The sequence below is a fragment of the Castor canadensis genome, chromosome 9 (genome assembly GCF_047511655.1).
Source record: "Castor canadensis chromosome 9, mCasCan1.hap1v2, whole genome shotgun sequence".
Lineage (NCBI taxonomy): Eukaryota > Metazoa > Chordata > Mammalia > Rodentia > Castoridae > Castor > Castor canadensis.
The window spans coordinates 111,698,976-111,712,286 of NC_133394.1; the positions used below are offsets into that span (position 1 = coordinate 111,698,976).

The 13,311-nt window shown below is 35.3% G+C and overlaps 1 protein-coding gene across 5 annotated transcripts in view; it reads right to left on the minus strand.

The window, feature by feature from the left end:
• Cep135 (centrosomal protein 135) overlaps positions 1-13,311 on the minus strand; it is a 74,131-nt gene that overhangs the window by 15,706 nt on the left and 45,114 nt on the right. For all 5 annotated transcript variants that reach the window (XM_074042200.1, XM_074042202.1, XM_074042201.1 and 2 more), the window contains 7 exons: positions 11,391-11,542; positions 6,001-6,116; positions 5,771-5,925; positions 5,281-5,336; positions 4,364-4,532; positions 1,268-1,378; positions 826-1,011 (listed from right to left, as the gene is read on the minus strand). In XM_074042200.1, the coding sequence (XP_073898301.1) occupies positions 826-1,011; positions 1,268-1,378; positions 4,364-4,532; positions 5,281-5,336; positions 5,771-5,925; positions 6,001-6,116; positions 11,391-11,542 (945 nt within the window). The remainder of the gene's footprint in view (positions 1-825; positions 1,012-1,267; positions 1,379-4,363; positions 4,533-5,280; positions 5,337-5,770; positions 5,926-6,000; positions 6,117-11,390; positions 11,543-13,311) is intronic.

The window sequence follows — 13,311 nt, forward strand, 5'->3', positions numbered from 1 at the left end:
CAGAGTGAAAAGAAAACCCATGAAATAGGAGATAATTTGCAAATCACATATTTAATAATGCATTATCTCTACAATATGTAAAGAACTCCTGCAACTCAACAAAAACCTGATTTAGATGGGTAAGCACATGAGCATACATTTAACATTACTAATCATCATGAAAATGAAAATTAGGACCACAATGACAGATTGCGTCACTCCCATTGGGACAGGAAGGAAAGAAGGGAGTAGAAGAGATAGATATCTGAATACCTATGCTCATAGCAACATTATCCTAAATAGCCAACGTTCACCAGAAGATGAATGAGTAAGCAAAATGCAGTGCATGCTTATAACAATATTATTCAGCTTTAAAGGAATGAAACATGCTACAACATGGATGAATCTTGAGGTAAAGTGAACCTTAAGGCTAAGTGAAAAAAGCCAGTCACGAAAGGACAAGTATGGTAGGGGGCATGGCTCAAGTGGTAAAGTGCTTGCCTAGCAAGCATGGGACCTGAGTTCAAAAGCCAGTACCACAAAAAAAAGGAAAAATATTGTATGATGCCATTTATATGAGGAATACAGAGGAGCCAAATTCACACAGACAGACAGGAGAATGGTGGTTGCCAGGGAGCTGGTGTTTAAGGTATAGAGTTTCAATTGGGGACGATGAAAACTATTGGATACATTTAGAAATGGTTAAAATGGCAAATCTGATGTTACTCAAAATGATAAACCTGAACTTAACTAATGCTTACAACCTTATTTCAATAAATTTATTGAAATCTATGATGTTTTCTGTTTTACTACGTAATACTTTTACTAGACAAATGAATGTGTTACCTCCTGAATTTCTTTTTCTAAGAGCTCCACTCTTTCTCGAAGATGTCTCCTTTCTGTGTCAATAGAAAGAAGTTCCAGTCGAACTGAGCTACTTTCTCCTTCAGCCTGATGGGCTTTGACCTCCCAGTCTTCAGCACGGTTATGAAGCATCTGAAATTTATCTAACAAGTCTTGATTTTCTTTTTCCTGGTGTAAGCATAATTAAATTATTTCTAAATTAGTGACTGTCTCTCAATGGAGCATCCATGTCATAAACACATGCAAACATAGGAAATACTGTTCTAGTTCAGGAAGCATCAGCTATCTGTGCAGGCATTATGTTAAGATCTATGAGTACATATGAAGTTAGCAAACAAGAGCTCTACTCCCAATGTTCAATATCTACTAATGGAGACAGAATCAACACGAGGAAGTCTTAAAGCAACGTAAGCAATAGCTTCACCTTAGTGGCCATCAAGCTCTCCCACCGAGACACCTCCGTTATATAGTTGTGGACTCTACTCTTCATCTCTTCTTTCTCTTGCACTGCCGCTTCCAATTCCAGTGAGACTTCCTGTGAGTCAGAAATTAAAGACAAATCTAAATGAAGTTCTACTTATATTCAAATAGCTTCTTTGGAATTGGGGGAATAAAAGAAAATAGGTGAAAAAGAAAACTGCTCCAAAGTTATTTTCACAGATTTCTCCTGACTGATGTTGACTTTCTAACCAAACTCTCACATACATCTCCCACAACAAACCTGCCACGCATCTGGCTTCTACACTAAGGGCTAATTGTAGTTAGAGGTTGACCTTTTTATTTATTTACTTTTAATTATTATTTTTTTATTTTTGGCAGCACTGGGGTTTGAACTTAGGTCCTCATGCTTACAAGGCAGGTGCTCTTACTGCTTGAAGCACTCTGCCAGCCCATTTATGTGATGGGTTTTTTTTTGAGATAGGGTTTTGCAAACTATTTGTCTGGGTCAACATCAAACTTCAGTCCTCCAGATCTCTGCCTCCAGAGTAGCTTTTGTTTTTCTTTTTGAAAATAATTTTTTAAAACATAAAATATTTGAAACAAGAAACTTATCACCAGTCTTCTTGGTATAATCATAATAAGCCAGCACAAAGAAAACCATTACCTTTCAATACTTGCCATTCTAAAATATTCACTAATTTTTTTCCAGGTGTACCTCTAAGCCAATGGAAGTGAACACAATGAGTAAAACTGATTATGGATCTTTAAGCATAGAAACACTGCCCTGGAAGTGATGATGTCATTACTATGACAATGACTTCTGCCATAGAGAAGGCCATGCTCCTAGCTTTATGTCTTCCTGCAATGAAAACCAAAATGGTAGGAGATCACACTGCACCCATTAGATAGCTTGCGATAGCAGCAATCTAGACTTTTTAAAGATTCACATTATGTCCTAAAACATGATCTAAATTTTTGGGAAAAAAAATCCAAGGGCTGATAAAAAGAATGTGTGTTGTGCAGCCACTGGATGAAATATTCTGTAGATGTCTGTTAAGTCCATTTGGTCTATAGTATTTAACACTGAAGTTTTTTTTAATCTATTGGTGACAGTGGAGTAATCAAGTCTCCTACTATTACTGTGTTGGGGCCGATCTGTGTTTATAAGTTCAGTGGTATTTACTTAATGAAACTAGGTGCACCAATGTTTGGTGCATATATGTTAATGATTATTATCTCCTCGACCCTTTGTTAATATGAAGTGACCTTCTTTGTCTCTTCTAATTTGGGTTTGAAGTCTGTTTCATTAGATGTGAGTATAGTAATCTTGCCTGTTCTCAGGATCTATATGCTTGAAAAATCTTTTTCCATCCTTTCACCAAAACTAAGTCAATATTTATCTTTGCCAATATGTGTTTCTATCTTTATTTTTTTTGGAGGGGGGGAAGTGCTGGGGTTTGAACTCAAGGCCTTGTGCTTGCTAGGCAGGCACTCTACCACTTGAGCCATTCCCAGCCCTGAAATGCATGTCAGGTCTTGCTTTTAAATCAACCCACCATTCTAGGTCTTTTGATTGGAGAATTGAGACTATTAACATTCAGCGTTAACATTATGTAAAGATATGCAGTATTTCTTGTCATTTTGTTGTTTTTGTGATGTATGCTTCTTTCCTTACCCTCATTTGCTAATCTACTTAAACAGTGGGATTTAGTCTTTCCTGTAGTTTCCTGGTTGTGTTTATCTTCCTCTTCTATGTGCAGGATTCTCTTCAGTATCTTCTGCAGTGCTAGTTTAGTGGTCATGAATTCCTTTAGTTTTTGTCTATCATGGAAGTTTTTATTTGTCCTTCAGTTATAAAGGATAGCTTTGCTGGATACATTAATCTAGGCTTACAGTTATTTTCTTCCATAACCTCCCTCTTTTTAGCATTTCTGCTGAAAAATCTATAGTTATACTGATGAGTTTGCCTTTATAGGTGACTTTGCACTTCTCTCTTGCAGCTTTCAATATTCTTTCTTTGTTCTGTTATTTAGTGTTTCAATATGTCTTTTCTAATCTTGCCTGTTTGATGTTCTCAAAAACTCCTGCATCTGGTTTATACTTTCTTTCTCAAGATTGGTGGACTTTTCTGCTGTTACTTTATGTTATTTATGACTTTAGCTTGTACCTCTTCTTCTATACCCATGATTCATAGATTTGGTCTTTTGATGGTGTCCTAGAGATCTTGTATGTTCTGTTCACATTTTCTTAGTATTTTTTCTTCTTTGTCTGATTGATCTAATTCATCTACTTTATCTTCAATCCCTGATACTATATTTTCAACTTGTTTTATTTTATTAGCAAAGATCTCAACTGTGTTTTTTATTTGAGTTATTTAGCTTTTCACTTTGAGGATTTCAATTTGATTTTTTTTTCCAGAATTTCTGTACCTTTATTGAAGTCCCCTTTCATATCCTGCATTGTCTTCCTTATTTCATTCAGCTGTTTGAGTTCTTTCTGAGTTCATTTGGCTATTTCTTTTGTATCCTCACTGAATTAATCCAAGTGCTTACACACGTGTTCTTTAATTTCATTGATCATTCTTAACATGTGTTCTTTAATTTCATTGGTCATTCTTAACATTGTTCTTTTAAGTTTATTGTTTAAAATTTCATCCATTTCACTATCATTCAAGTCCCTTATTGTGGAATTATTGACTTCTGGAGGGGACATGTTGCTTTGTTTTTTCATAATACTTATATTTCTAGAAGTATTTATGCATCTGAGGCCAAGTTGTCGGTTAGAAGTTTAATCATCTCTAGTCTTAATATCCAGGCAGGACAGAGTAGTGGCCAGGCTGAGGTGCAGTTTCTCACCACTGGACGGGGGATGACTCAGTCACCAAGCATTCACCACGTGCCCAGGGCACTGGGCCTGGTTCCCTAAACTACATTTTTCAAATGCTATGCTCCTTAAAGAATTATTTCCATTGCTTGTATTTATAGCATCACATTTTAGAAGAAAATATTTAGAACTTCAATATTTGGCAAACAATGAACAGGTACTATAAAACTAAAATGTTTATGCATTGTGTTCATACCTGGTTTTCTCTTGCCATTGTAGCCAGATCATCTTGTAATCTTCTGTTTTCCTTAAAAGATATCTCTCTCGACTTTCCTACTTCATCAAGCTCTTTGTGAGTTGCATCAAGCTGGCGCCGGAGGCTGCTTATCTCCCGGTCCCGATTAGTCAATGTATCATTTAGCTCTCTGTTAAATGAATGGTGTGGTTTACAGCTTTTTGAAGAACTGTACTTAATTTAAAAGAAAACTGTTGCAGTCTGAATTAAGTATATTAAGGACATAAGAATTATAACTGCTGCATTTAGATACTGACAAATTAGGTAAATCGGGTATTTTAGTTCTCTTCCTATCGTCACAAGCAAATAAACCCACAAAACAAATATATTATTCCAAAAGTCAAGTAAACAGAAAACTTCCAAGTCTTAAGAATCAAACATAATACATTTAATTATGAAGTATTAAATATTTACATCCCACTATCATAAAAAACATAAAAGAATGTAAAATAAATATAATTAGTGACTTTTGTTCTAAAGTAGCTTATAATCTTTCTGGAGAGATTAGATATAAAATATAAAATTTTGCAAAAATGCACAAGATAGGTTTAGCTGGAGAAGAAATCCAAAATTGTCTATTATAGTAAACTAAGTTTTAATAATCAGGACTCAACCAGGGTAATTACAGTAAAAATAAAGAGCAAGTAGAAGTGCAAAAGAATAGTTAATAAGGTATAAGTAATCAGATATGGATGACTGAGGAAGAGAGAAAGTTAAAGAGAATAACATATTTTTAAGCAGGAGACTGAGGAAACAATGCTGCCATTGGGAAAAAAATGGAGAGAATAAAAATAAAAATTTCCTTCTGTAGACATAACCATATTCATTGAAATTTTCTTTTAAAAAAAGAGCAGGATGCTATTTCATTAATTACTTACTTAATAGCTAATTCATACTCTGAGACAGTTATCTTCATTTGAGCAATAGCTTTTTCCTGTAGAAATATAAAAAATTCTAAGCCATTCACATAGGAATGTCTTTAACTAAATTTGTATAATCTATCATATTTATATAGTTAAGTATATAGCTCAATTATATACATTATGCATAAAAGACAACTCAAATAAACATATTGCCCTGTCCCATTTATACCTCACACAACAATATGCTTCCACCCATACTAAGAACTTGAGTGGTTTCTTTAAAGAGTTTGCTTTAATAAGATCTAACAAAATCACATTCTAGAAATAGGTAAGATCACATTTTGAAGATTCAAATTATGAGTATAAAAAGAAATTTAAGCATCAGAAGACATGGCCCTGAGTCTAAGAAACTTATACATGGACGCTAAGAACTGCACATTTGAAACACAGGATAAATAATCTTTTGTGTTCAGATGTTGGAAAAAAATAGTTAATGCTGACATACTTTATTAGCTAGGTTTTCTTGCAAGTTTGCAATCATTTCTGTCTTCTCATCTACAGTCTCCTGGAGAAAGTCTTTTTCTTTATCAATAACACCAATGGTCTTTTTCATTACATGAGCCTCCTCATTCTGAGAAGTCATCTTAAAGGTTAGTTTATCTATAAACGGAGAGAAATGTTTGCTAGTTAGACAAAGTAAATTAGGACTAGAAAAGTCAACTTTAAAATAATTACCTATTTTTTCCTCCAGTATTTTAATTTGTTCTTGAGCTGATTCAAGTTCACTTCTTTTTATGGAAAGTCGGTGCTGATAGTCATCAATTGATCGCTGTAGTTGTTCATTTACCATCCTAAAGAATCAATGGAAAAAAATAAATGGTACTCATCAAATTATTCACACAAATAATTTTTAAATAAGAAGGCTTAAAAATAAGTCCTAGTCATACAGTATGGCCTAACACATCAAAGGACTCTACATAAATCCTGACCATCATAACCAGTATGAGCTTGTAATTCTATTTCTTAGTTTGGCTTTCTGGGTGCCTAGTTAACTACAGGCCATAGTAAGCAGGGAAGGCAGACACTTCTTACAGTGCAATGGGGGATTTAATACTAAGGACTGGTTTTAGGGAGCTAAAGAAAGGATGCACAGAAGCTTAAAAAATTGATAAGGACAATATCCAAGGAATCTGTTAATGACCAGTAAGATTATTTTTTAGAAGTAATGTCCCTGGAAACTAACAGCAAGCATTTTCTCTCATGCCATACAATCTATTTTTTACTTACTTACTTACTTACTTACTTAAGTGTGGACTGGGGTTTGAACTCAGGTGCTTATGCTTTCTAGGCAATGCCCCGACACCAGCCCTTTATAGACTCTTCTGAATGCTTTAAGCCCTGATTTGTGGGTTCTTACCCTGCCTGGCTGGCAAGACATGGCTCTCACCTCAGGCTGTTTGTTGAGAATTCCCATAGGTTCTTGTTAGGTTCTCTTGAGGATAAGACGGGGAAAAATATAGTAAGGGTAGCTTAGCTTAGAAATGCCTAATGGAGAAGAGATTTGGATTCTGAAACCACTCGTAAAATGGGACATTACTATAGAAATAAACAAGTTTTACCAGCAATACCGAGATATTCTAAAAGACAAGCATCTGACGAGACTGTTCTAATAGGAAGTGAACAGTGACCAAGAGGTGGAAGAAGAGTCGAGCTGGGACTGACTTCTTTAGAACCATATAACCAAACCATGTCAGAAAGACACTAAGTCCAAGAGATTTTAATTCATAAAATTATCTGAGGTTCAGGTAACAGCACTATATTCAAGCTGTTCCTCAAAGCTGGAAGTACTGTCTTGTGTGATATAACACAGGGTGTGGTATATTGTACACATTGGTTCATTTATTCCTAGAAGATGTCCATAATTAGAACTATTATCCCAATATTACAGAAAGAAGTAATAACTTGTACAAGGTCACAAAACTAGAAAAGGCAAAAAAAAAAAAAAAGAAGCAACAGCAGCAAATCTAGGAAATCTAGTTTGTATCAATGTTCTTCCGCTATACTATACTGCCTTCTATGTAGAATTCAGGAAGATCAACATCCTCTGTGTGGAGAGGAAGCATCTGTCAGGAGACTAAATAGAGGACTTTTGAAAATGGGAGTGGTCCACAAAGTCTCTAATGAAGGAGATTAAGTGCTTAAAATTCTAGGCTTTGTAACAATCTCTTTATATGAAACCTAATAAGAGAGGTAATTTGCTGGTAAAAGTGGAATTGGTAAAGGAAGGCAGGATAACATCTTGTTATATAAAGGAAGCCCTTGGGTGAATCCTAAAAATTGCTTTGCCTTTTTATATTCTAGTGTAAAGAGGAAAAGGAACCACAGATACCACACCTTGGAAGTAATCTTCCTGACTGAAGTACTGCTGAGATAAAAGGGCTTCTTAATGAAAGAACTGGGGTGGAAAGCTAGGAGGGAGAAAGAGCTGAGTGACTGCCACGATATTTGTACATAACTGTGTTTGGGAAGGAAATTTTGAGAACTGTTTGAGAAGGTGTTAGGGAAAATGAAGTTTCTTACCTTCAAAAGTGTGACAAACATTGTAAAAAAAAGTAATGATTTCCCACCAAGTTCTGGCTCCACACATAACAGACACTAAACTGGCTAAGTTTATCCCTTAGCCTCAAATCCTCCAGTTACTTTACATTACATGGAATTCTGCACACTCTCATTTTATGGGACAAAATTATTTCCATTCATGATAGAGTATATTTTAAATAAAGATCTTAAAGGGTCATTTATTAATACAAAGTGTTTTAAGTGGTAAAATGAAGCTACATCTAAGAGTGGTAGGTTTGTAATTTTAATAGTCTATTAGAAGAAAAAGATACTGATGTGGCATCCATGTTTTACTGTAGATTTCTGAGCATAAAAGGCAGGGTTAAGAAGGTGCGACAGAAAATTAGAGATAAGGGCAAAATAGTTTCTGCTGGGTATTGAGGGGTGGGAGCCGGAGGGGGTGGAGTGGGTGGTAAGGGAGGGGGTGGGGGCAGGGGGGAGAAATGAACCAAGCCTTGTATGCACATATGAATAATAAAAGAAAAATGAAAAAAAAAAAAAAAAAAGAAAAACAAGTAAAATATGAAACTTTTCACAAAGGACCATAAACAGTTCTGTTAAAGTATGTACCAGACCTTAAAGAAAACATATATGAAAGTGTCACTAACAACATCGAACTTGTTTCTTGTGGAATGACAGTAAGCAACTACATGCCCTCTAGTTTGACCCTCTCACTGTTTGAAGCCACACAGCATAAGGACAGGAGCTATCAGATAAGACTTTAAGGTCAAAACAAGTAATTGATTAACCAGATGGTCAATACAAAGAAAACCAACAAGCATCAGAATCTCAAAATGTAGCCCAAAATATATACATGTTTCACTAAAGATAGAATACCACATGTCTTTCAGGCCTGCACTCAACCTCTTCAAATGTGTAACTCCGCTTGCTAAATCTGCTTAAATCTCAAAAAAAAAAAAAAAAAAAAAAAAGAAGGTGTGACAGAAACTGTATGGTCCACATTGTCTAAAATACTGACTACTGTGACTACTGACGAATGTTTCTGGTTTTGGAGATTGACTAGCATGCTCAAAAAAGCCAACATTTTTCCTGGTCAGAGACATTCCCTTATAGCATTATGGAATTTTGATTTGGGGTATAAAATACCAGGTCTCATTAAATGCTGCAATTAATAGTCATTTAACTTTAAAAAGTGGGATTTCATATTATGTCCTCTGATGCTGTAGTCTTTTAGACCAAAGACTCTTATTTCAGTAAGAGACTGTGCCTAATGCAAAGCAGATACAGAAAAACCTGTTCAGTGGAAGTGATATTTGGTCCTTAAAAAAAAAAAAAAAGACATAGGAAAGAAAAAAGATGAGTCCATCCATGAAGGAGAGAGAAAGAAACATGACTCATCTACCTGAGATTCAGCTTCTTAAATATCTTCATGTCAAGGAAAATTGAACTTGATATGATTAAAGGAGAAAAAGCATTCTATCAACCATATTGAAAATGGCATAAGATTTATGCCTTTGCTTCCATAGAGTCTGGTTATATGGTCTGTATTAGGTTTAGCTTTGGATTTGGCCCTGTCAGCTTAAACTAAATGGTTCTACCAATGTTTGCTGATATAGAAAAATGTGACTGACACACTCCTAAGAAATGAGATAAGCTGTACTTTTTTGTGAATGTGCAAAATAGTGATGAAATCATGCAATATCACCAGGGTATGCAAGATTCTCATAATCTTCTCCTACACCACAGTGACTACATGACTTCTAAGCAGATTGAGCTCCAAAGAGAAAAGAATTCTAGTATAAGAACGAAAACTGCAAAGAAGCTATAAACTAGGACATCCAAGATAGGGCAATGAAAGCTCTGTTTCTTGAGCCTTCTGTGAAAAAAGAAAAGTGGTGTTGTAGCTATGAGCTAAAGAGCAAAATGGATTAATGCCAGATCCTGTCAGCAGGATACAAAGTGAAAAGGGTAGATCAGTAACTCCAAAGATAAGACAAAAACACATTATGGTATCTGACTGTACTTTGGAGCTGAATATAGACATGACCCAGAAGAGGCTGGTCCAACTCAGCTCTCCTTCACCAATCTATGTAGAGGGAAAAAGGAAGGACAGATGGATGGATGGAAGGTAGGAAGGAAAAGAGGGAGGGAGGAAGGAAAGGAGGGAGGAAGGAAGAAAAAGAAAGAGACAAGAAGGAAGTAGAAAATATAGTGTCTACCTAAGTTCTTCCTAAAGCCTACCTTATAAAGGATATACAGTCAAGCAGTAAAAGAGCAAAACTAAAGATGTTCTATGTGAGTCACAAACACAGTATTCTTTCGTCAATCGAATAACCCAGTTCTTAGTTTTATTTCTTTAAACTGTTTGATAGTCAGAAAACCTGTATGAATTACCCTCTTAGACCTTTCCTTTCTTAATTATTCCTTTGATGCTCACTTTTGTCATTTATTTTATTATACACTTTTGTGATTCTTAGTTTTTGTATATGGGATGTGTGTCTTTTTTTTTTTTCTTTCCCTGATCATTTCATTTTGTCCTTCTGAGTTCTAGGTGAATTTCTTGAGTTTTTGTTTTTGTTTTTTTTACCAACTCAGTTTTCCACAACAGCCAATCTACTATTTGATAACCATCCTGTTTTAATTTGTTGATTTTTAAAAAAATCACCATTACTACAATTCTTACTGATCTCGAGTTACTTCACAGATGTAATGTCTTATTGACATCTGAAAATCTTTTCCTGATTCCTGCTGTAAATGTAATTTAGAGATATTTCCTCTGACTCTTCAGAAGTTTGCTGACCTTCAGTCATCTTTTTTACTGTGCCTGCTATCCAATCCAGGAAAAAATCTAACACTCTTGGTTGGCTCTTTGTTTCCTTCAGTCTTTTGTATTTGAAATTGATTAATGGTTAACCAACAATGCAATGTCCTAAAGTATACATTCTGGATTATTCCTTCTCTCTTTCATACCCATGTAAGTCAGTCAAGCCTTTTGGTTTTCTGTAAGAACTATTTCTTAAATCTACCTTCTGTTCTCCAAGGTCATTGCCACTGTTTTGGTTCTGACCCTTGGTATCCACTGTTTGCCATTAGTCTCTCAGACTTTAAAATCACGTCCACCATTTCTACCAGAATCAGGTTCCTAAAAGGCATGCTACACTCATTCCCTCCACCCCAGCACCCTTGCTTAAAAATTTATGTTTCTAAGTCAGAAAGGGTTAAAAAATAGGAGATAAATATTTACACTTTACATTCCTGTAAAAGAGGCAAGAAAAAGAGACAGGTTCAAAACTTGCATACAATCATAGTGATCTATAAAAGGTTTTTAAAATACAGATACCTAAAACCTACCCAGATATACTCAGTAAATTAGAACTCCTCTGCCCCTAAGTCAATGCTTTTTAAACGTTGCTAGGCGACCTGCTGCAAGGCCACCTTAGGAAAGTACTGCTCAAAGGCACAGTCCAGAATGCCATGGTTATTAACCTCACATAACCAGAAGCATGTTCCCAAAAGTTAAATAACAAAAGTTTCAATAAACTTACCTAAGGGAGTTCATCTCTGTTTTCTGATGAGATGAGTCACCAGTCACATGGCTAAGTTTTTGAGCTTGGACTTTTGATTTGTTCTCTAATGACTCTATTGTTTCTTTCATTATTAACATTTTAGATTGTAATTCATATTTCTCACTTTCAAGCTATAATTTAAATTTAAAAATCAATAGGCATATATGTTAATATCTTAATATTATTTTTCATAGGTTCTCTTTAGTATTATTTCTGAAAGAAAATTAAGGAAATAAATTAGATTTATCTTTACATAAACAAAGTCATGTATATACTTAGGTTCTAGATGTTAGAATGGGCATATATATTTATCTCTCCTCACTATCACTGAAATGAAAGAAAGATAAACACAAAAAATAAAAAGGAAGAAAAGAATCTATAATAGCAATGAAACAGGAAAGGAAACCATTAGCAGAGTAAAAAAAAAAATTAAAGGACTTCTAAAAAAAAAAAAAAAAACAAAAAACCAAAAAAGCAGTAAGTAGAGAGGAAAAACGAGAGTAGAAAATACTATAACCCAAACATAAAATGGGCAAGATTTATATGAGAAACCAAAACACTTCCTGAAGGGCATAAACTATAACTACACTTGACATAAAGATTACCATGTTTCTGGATGGGAATGCAATACCATAAATATATTAAAATTTCTTCAAATAATCAAAAATTCAATGAAATTCCAATAAAGTCCTAACTGAACCTCTTTTGAAAGGGTGGTAGCTTAAATTTTACAAAGAATAGTATTTAAAAAAAAAAAACCAAAAATTTGAGTGAAAAAGAATGCAGAGAGAATTGCCTTATGAGATTAAACAAAACTAGAAGGCTACTGTAATTAAAAGTGTGGATTTCACATAAAAATGAATAGGCATACACACTATGTTCCCCAAACAAGAGTGTATGAACACTACAAAGAATTACAATAATGAACATTGTGTACCTATCACATGCCTTAAAAAATTTTTTTCAGAACTGTTCAAACTATGGGCAGATCTCAATCACATCCTCTACCTCTACCCCACAATAACTATTATCCTGAATCTGTGTTTCTCATCTCTTTCTTTTCTGTCTCTCTCTCATTCCCTCTCTCCTTCCTTCATTTTCTTTCTTTTTTGGGGGGTGGGTGGGGGGTGGGATGGAGTTTTGCTATGTTGCCCAGGCTGTCACTGAAATGTGTGCTCAAGTGATCCTCCTTCCTCAGCCTCTCAAGTAACTGAGGCATGTGCCTTGATAGCCGTCTTCCTGCTTCTCTTTAATGCAAGACAGTAACACGAATTCCTAATCACATAGTACTTAGTTCTACATGTTCTTGAACTTTATATAAGTGGAACCATATTACATGTTTTCTTCAGCTTTTTGCTCTTTTGAGGCAACATTTGTAAGATTCATACATGTTGATGTTAGTAACTCATTCACTGATATTTGCAGCACAGTAATATTCTGTGTCCTAGGTTGTTTTCTGTATGCTGCCAGAAAATACATATTTTAGGTTTTGTGTGACCTATAGTTTATCACCACCAGTCCACTGAAGCACAAAAGCAGGCACAGATAATCCAGAAAAAAAGCAAATCTGTGTTCTGGTAAGAACTCAATTTACAAAAACAGTTGGAGGCTGCATTTGGCCTGAGGGCTAGAGTGTGCTGCCCGCCCATCGAGGGTGCACATCTAGAAATGGAACGGTCTGCTCACAGGGTATGCCTTTGCTAGATAATGCCTGTTATAGTGTGATATGAAATGTTCCCCCCACCACCAGACTCAAATGTTAAAGGCCTGGTCCCCAGCTGGCGGTGCTATTCTGGGAGGTGGTGAAAACTTTAAGAGATGGGGTCTACTCACAGGAGGAATACTGGGACCTTTGAAGAATGTATCTTGTCCATTGCCCCTTCTCACTCTCTCTGCTTTC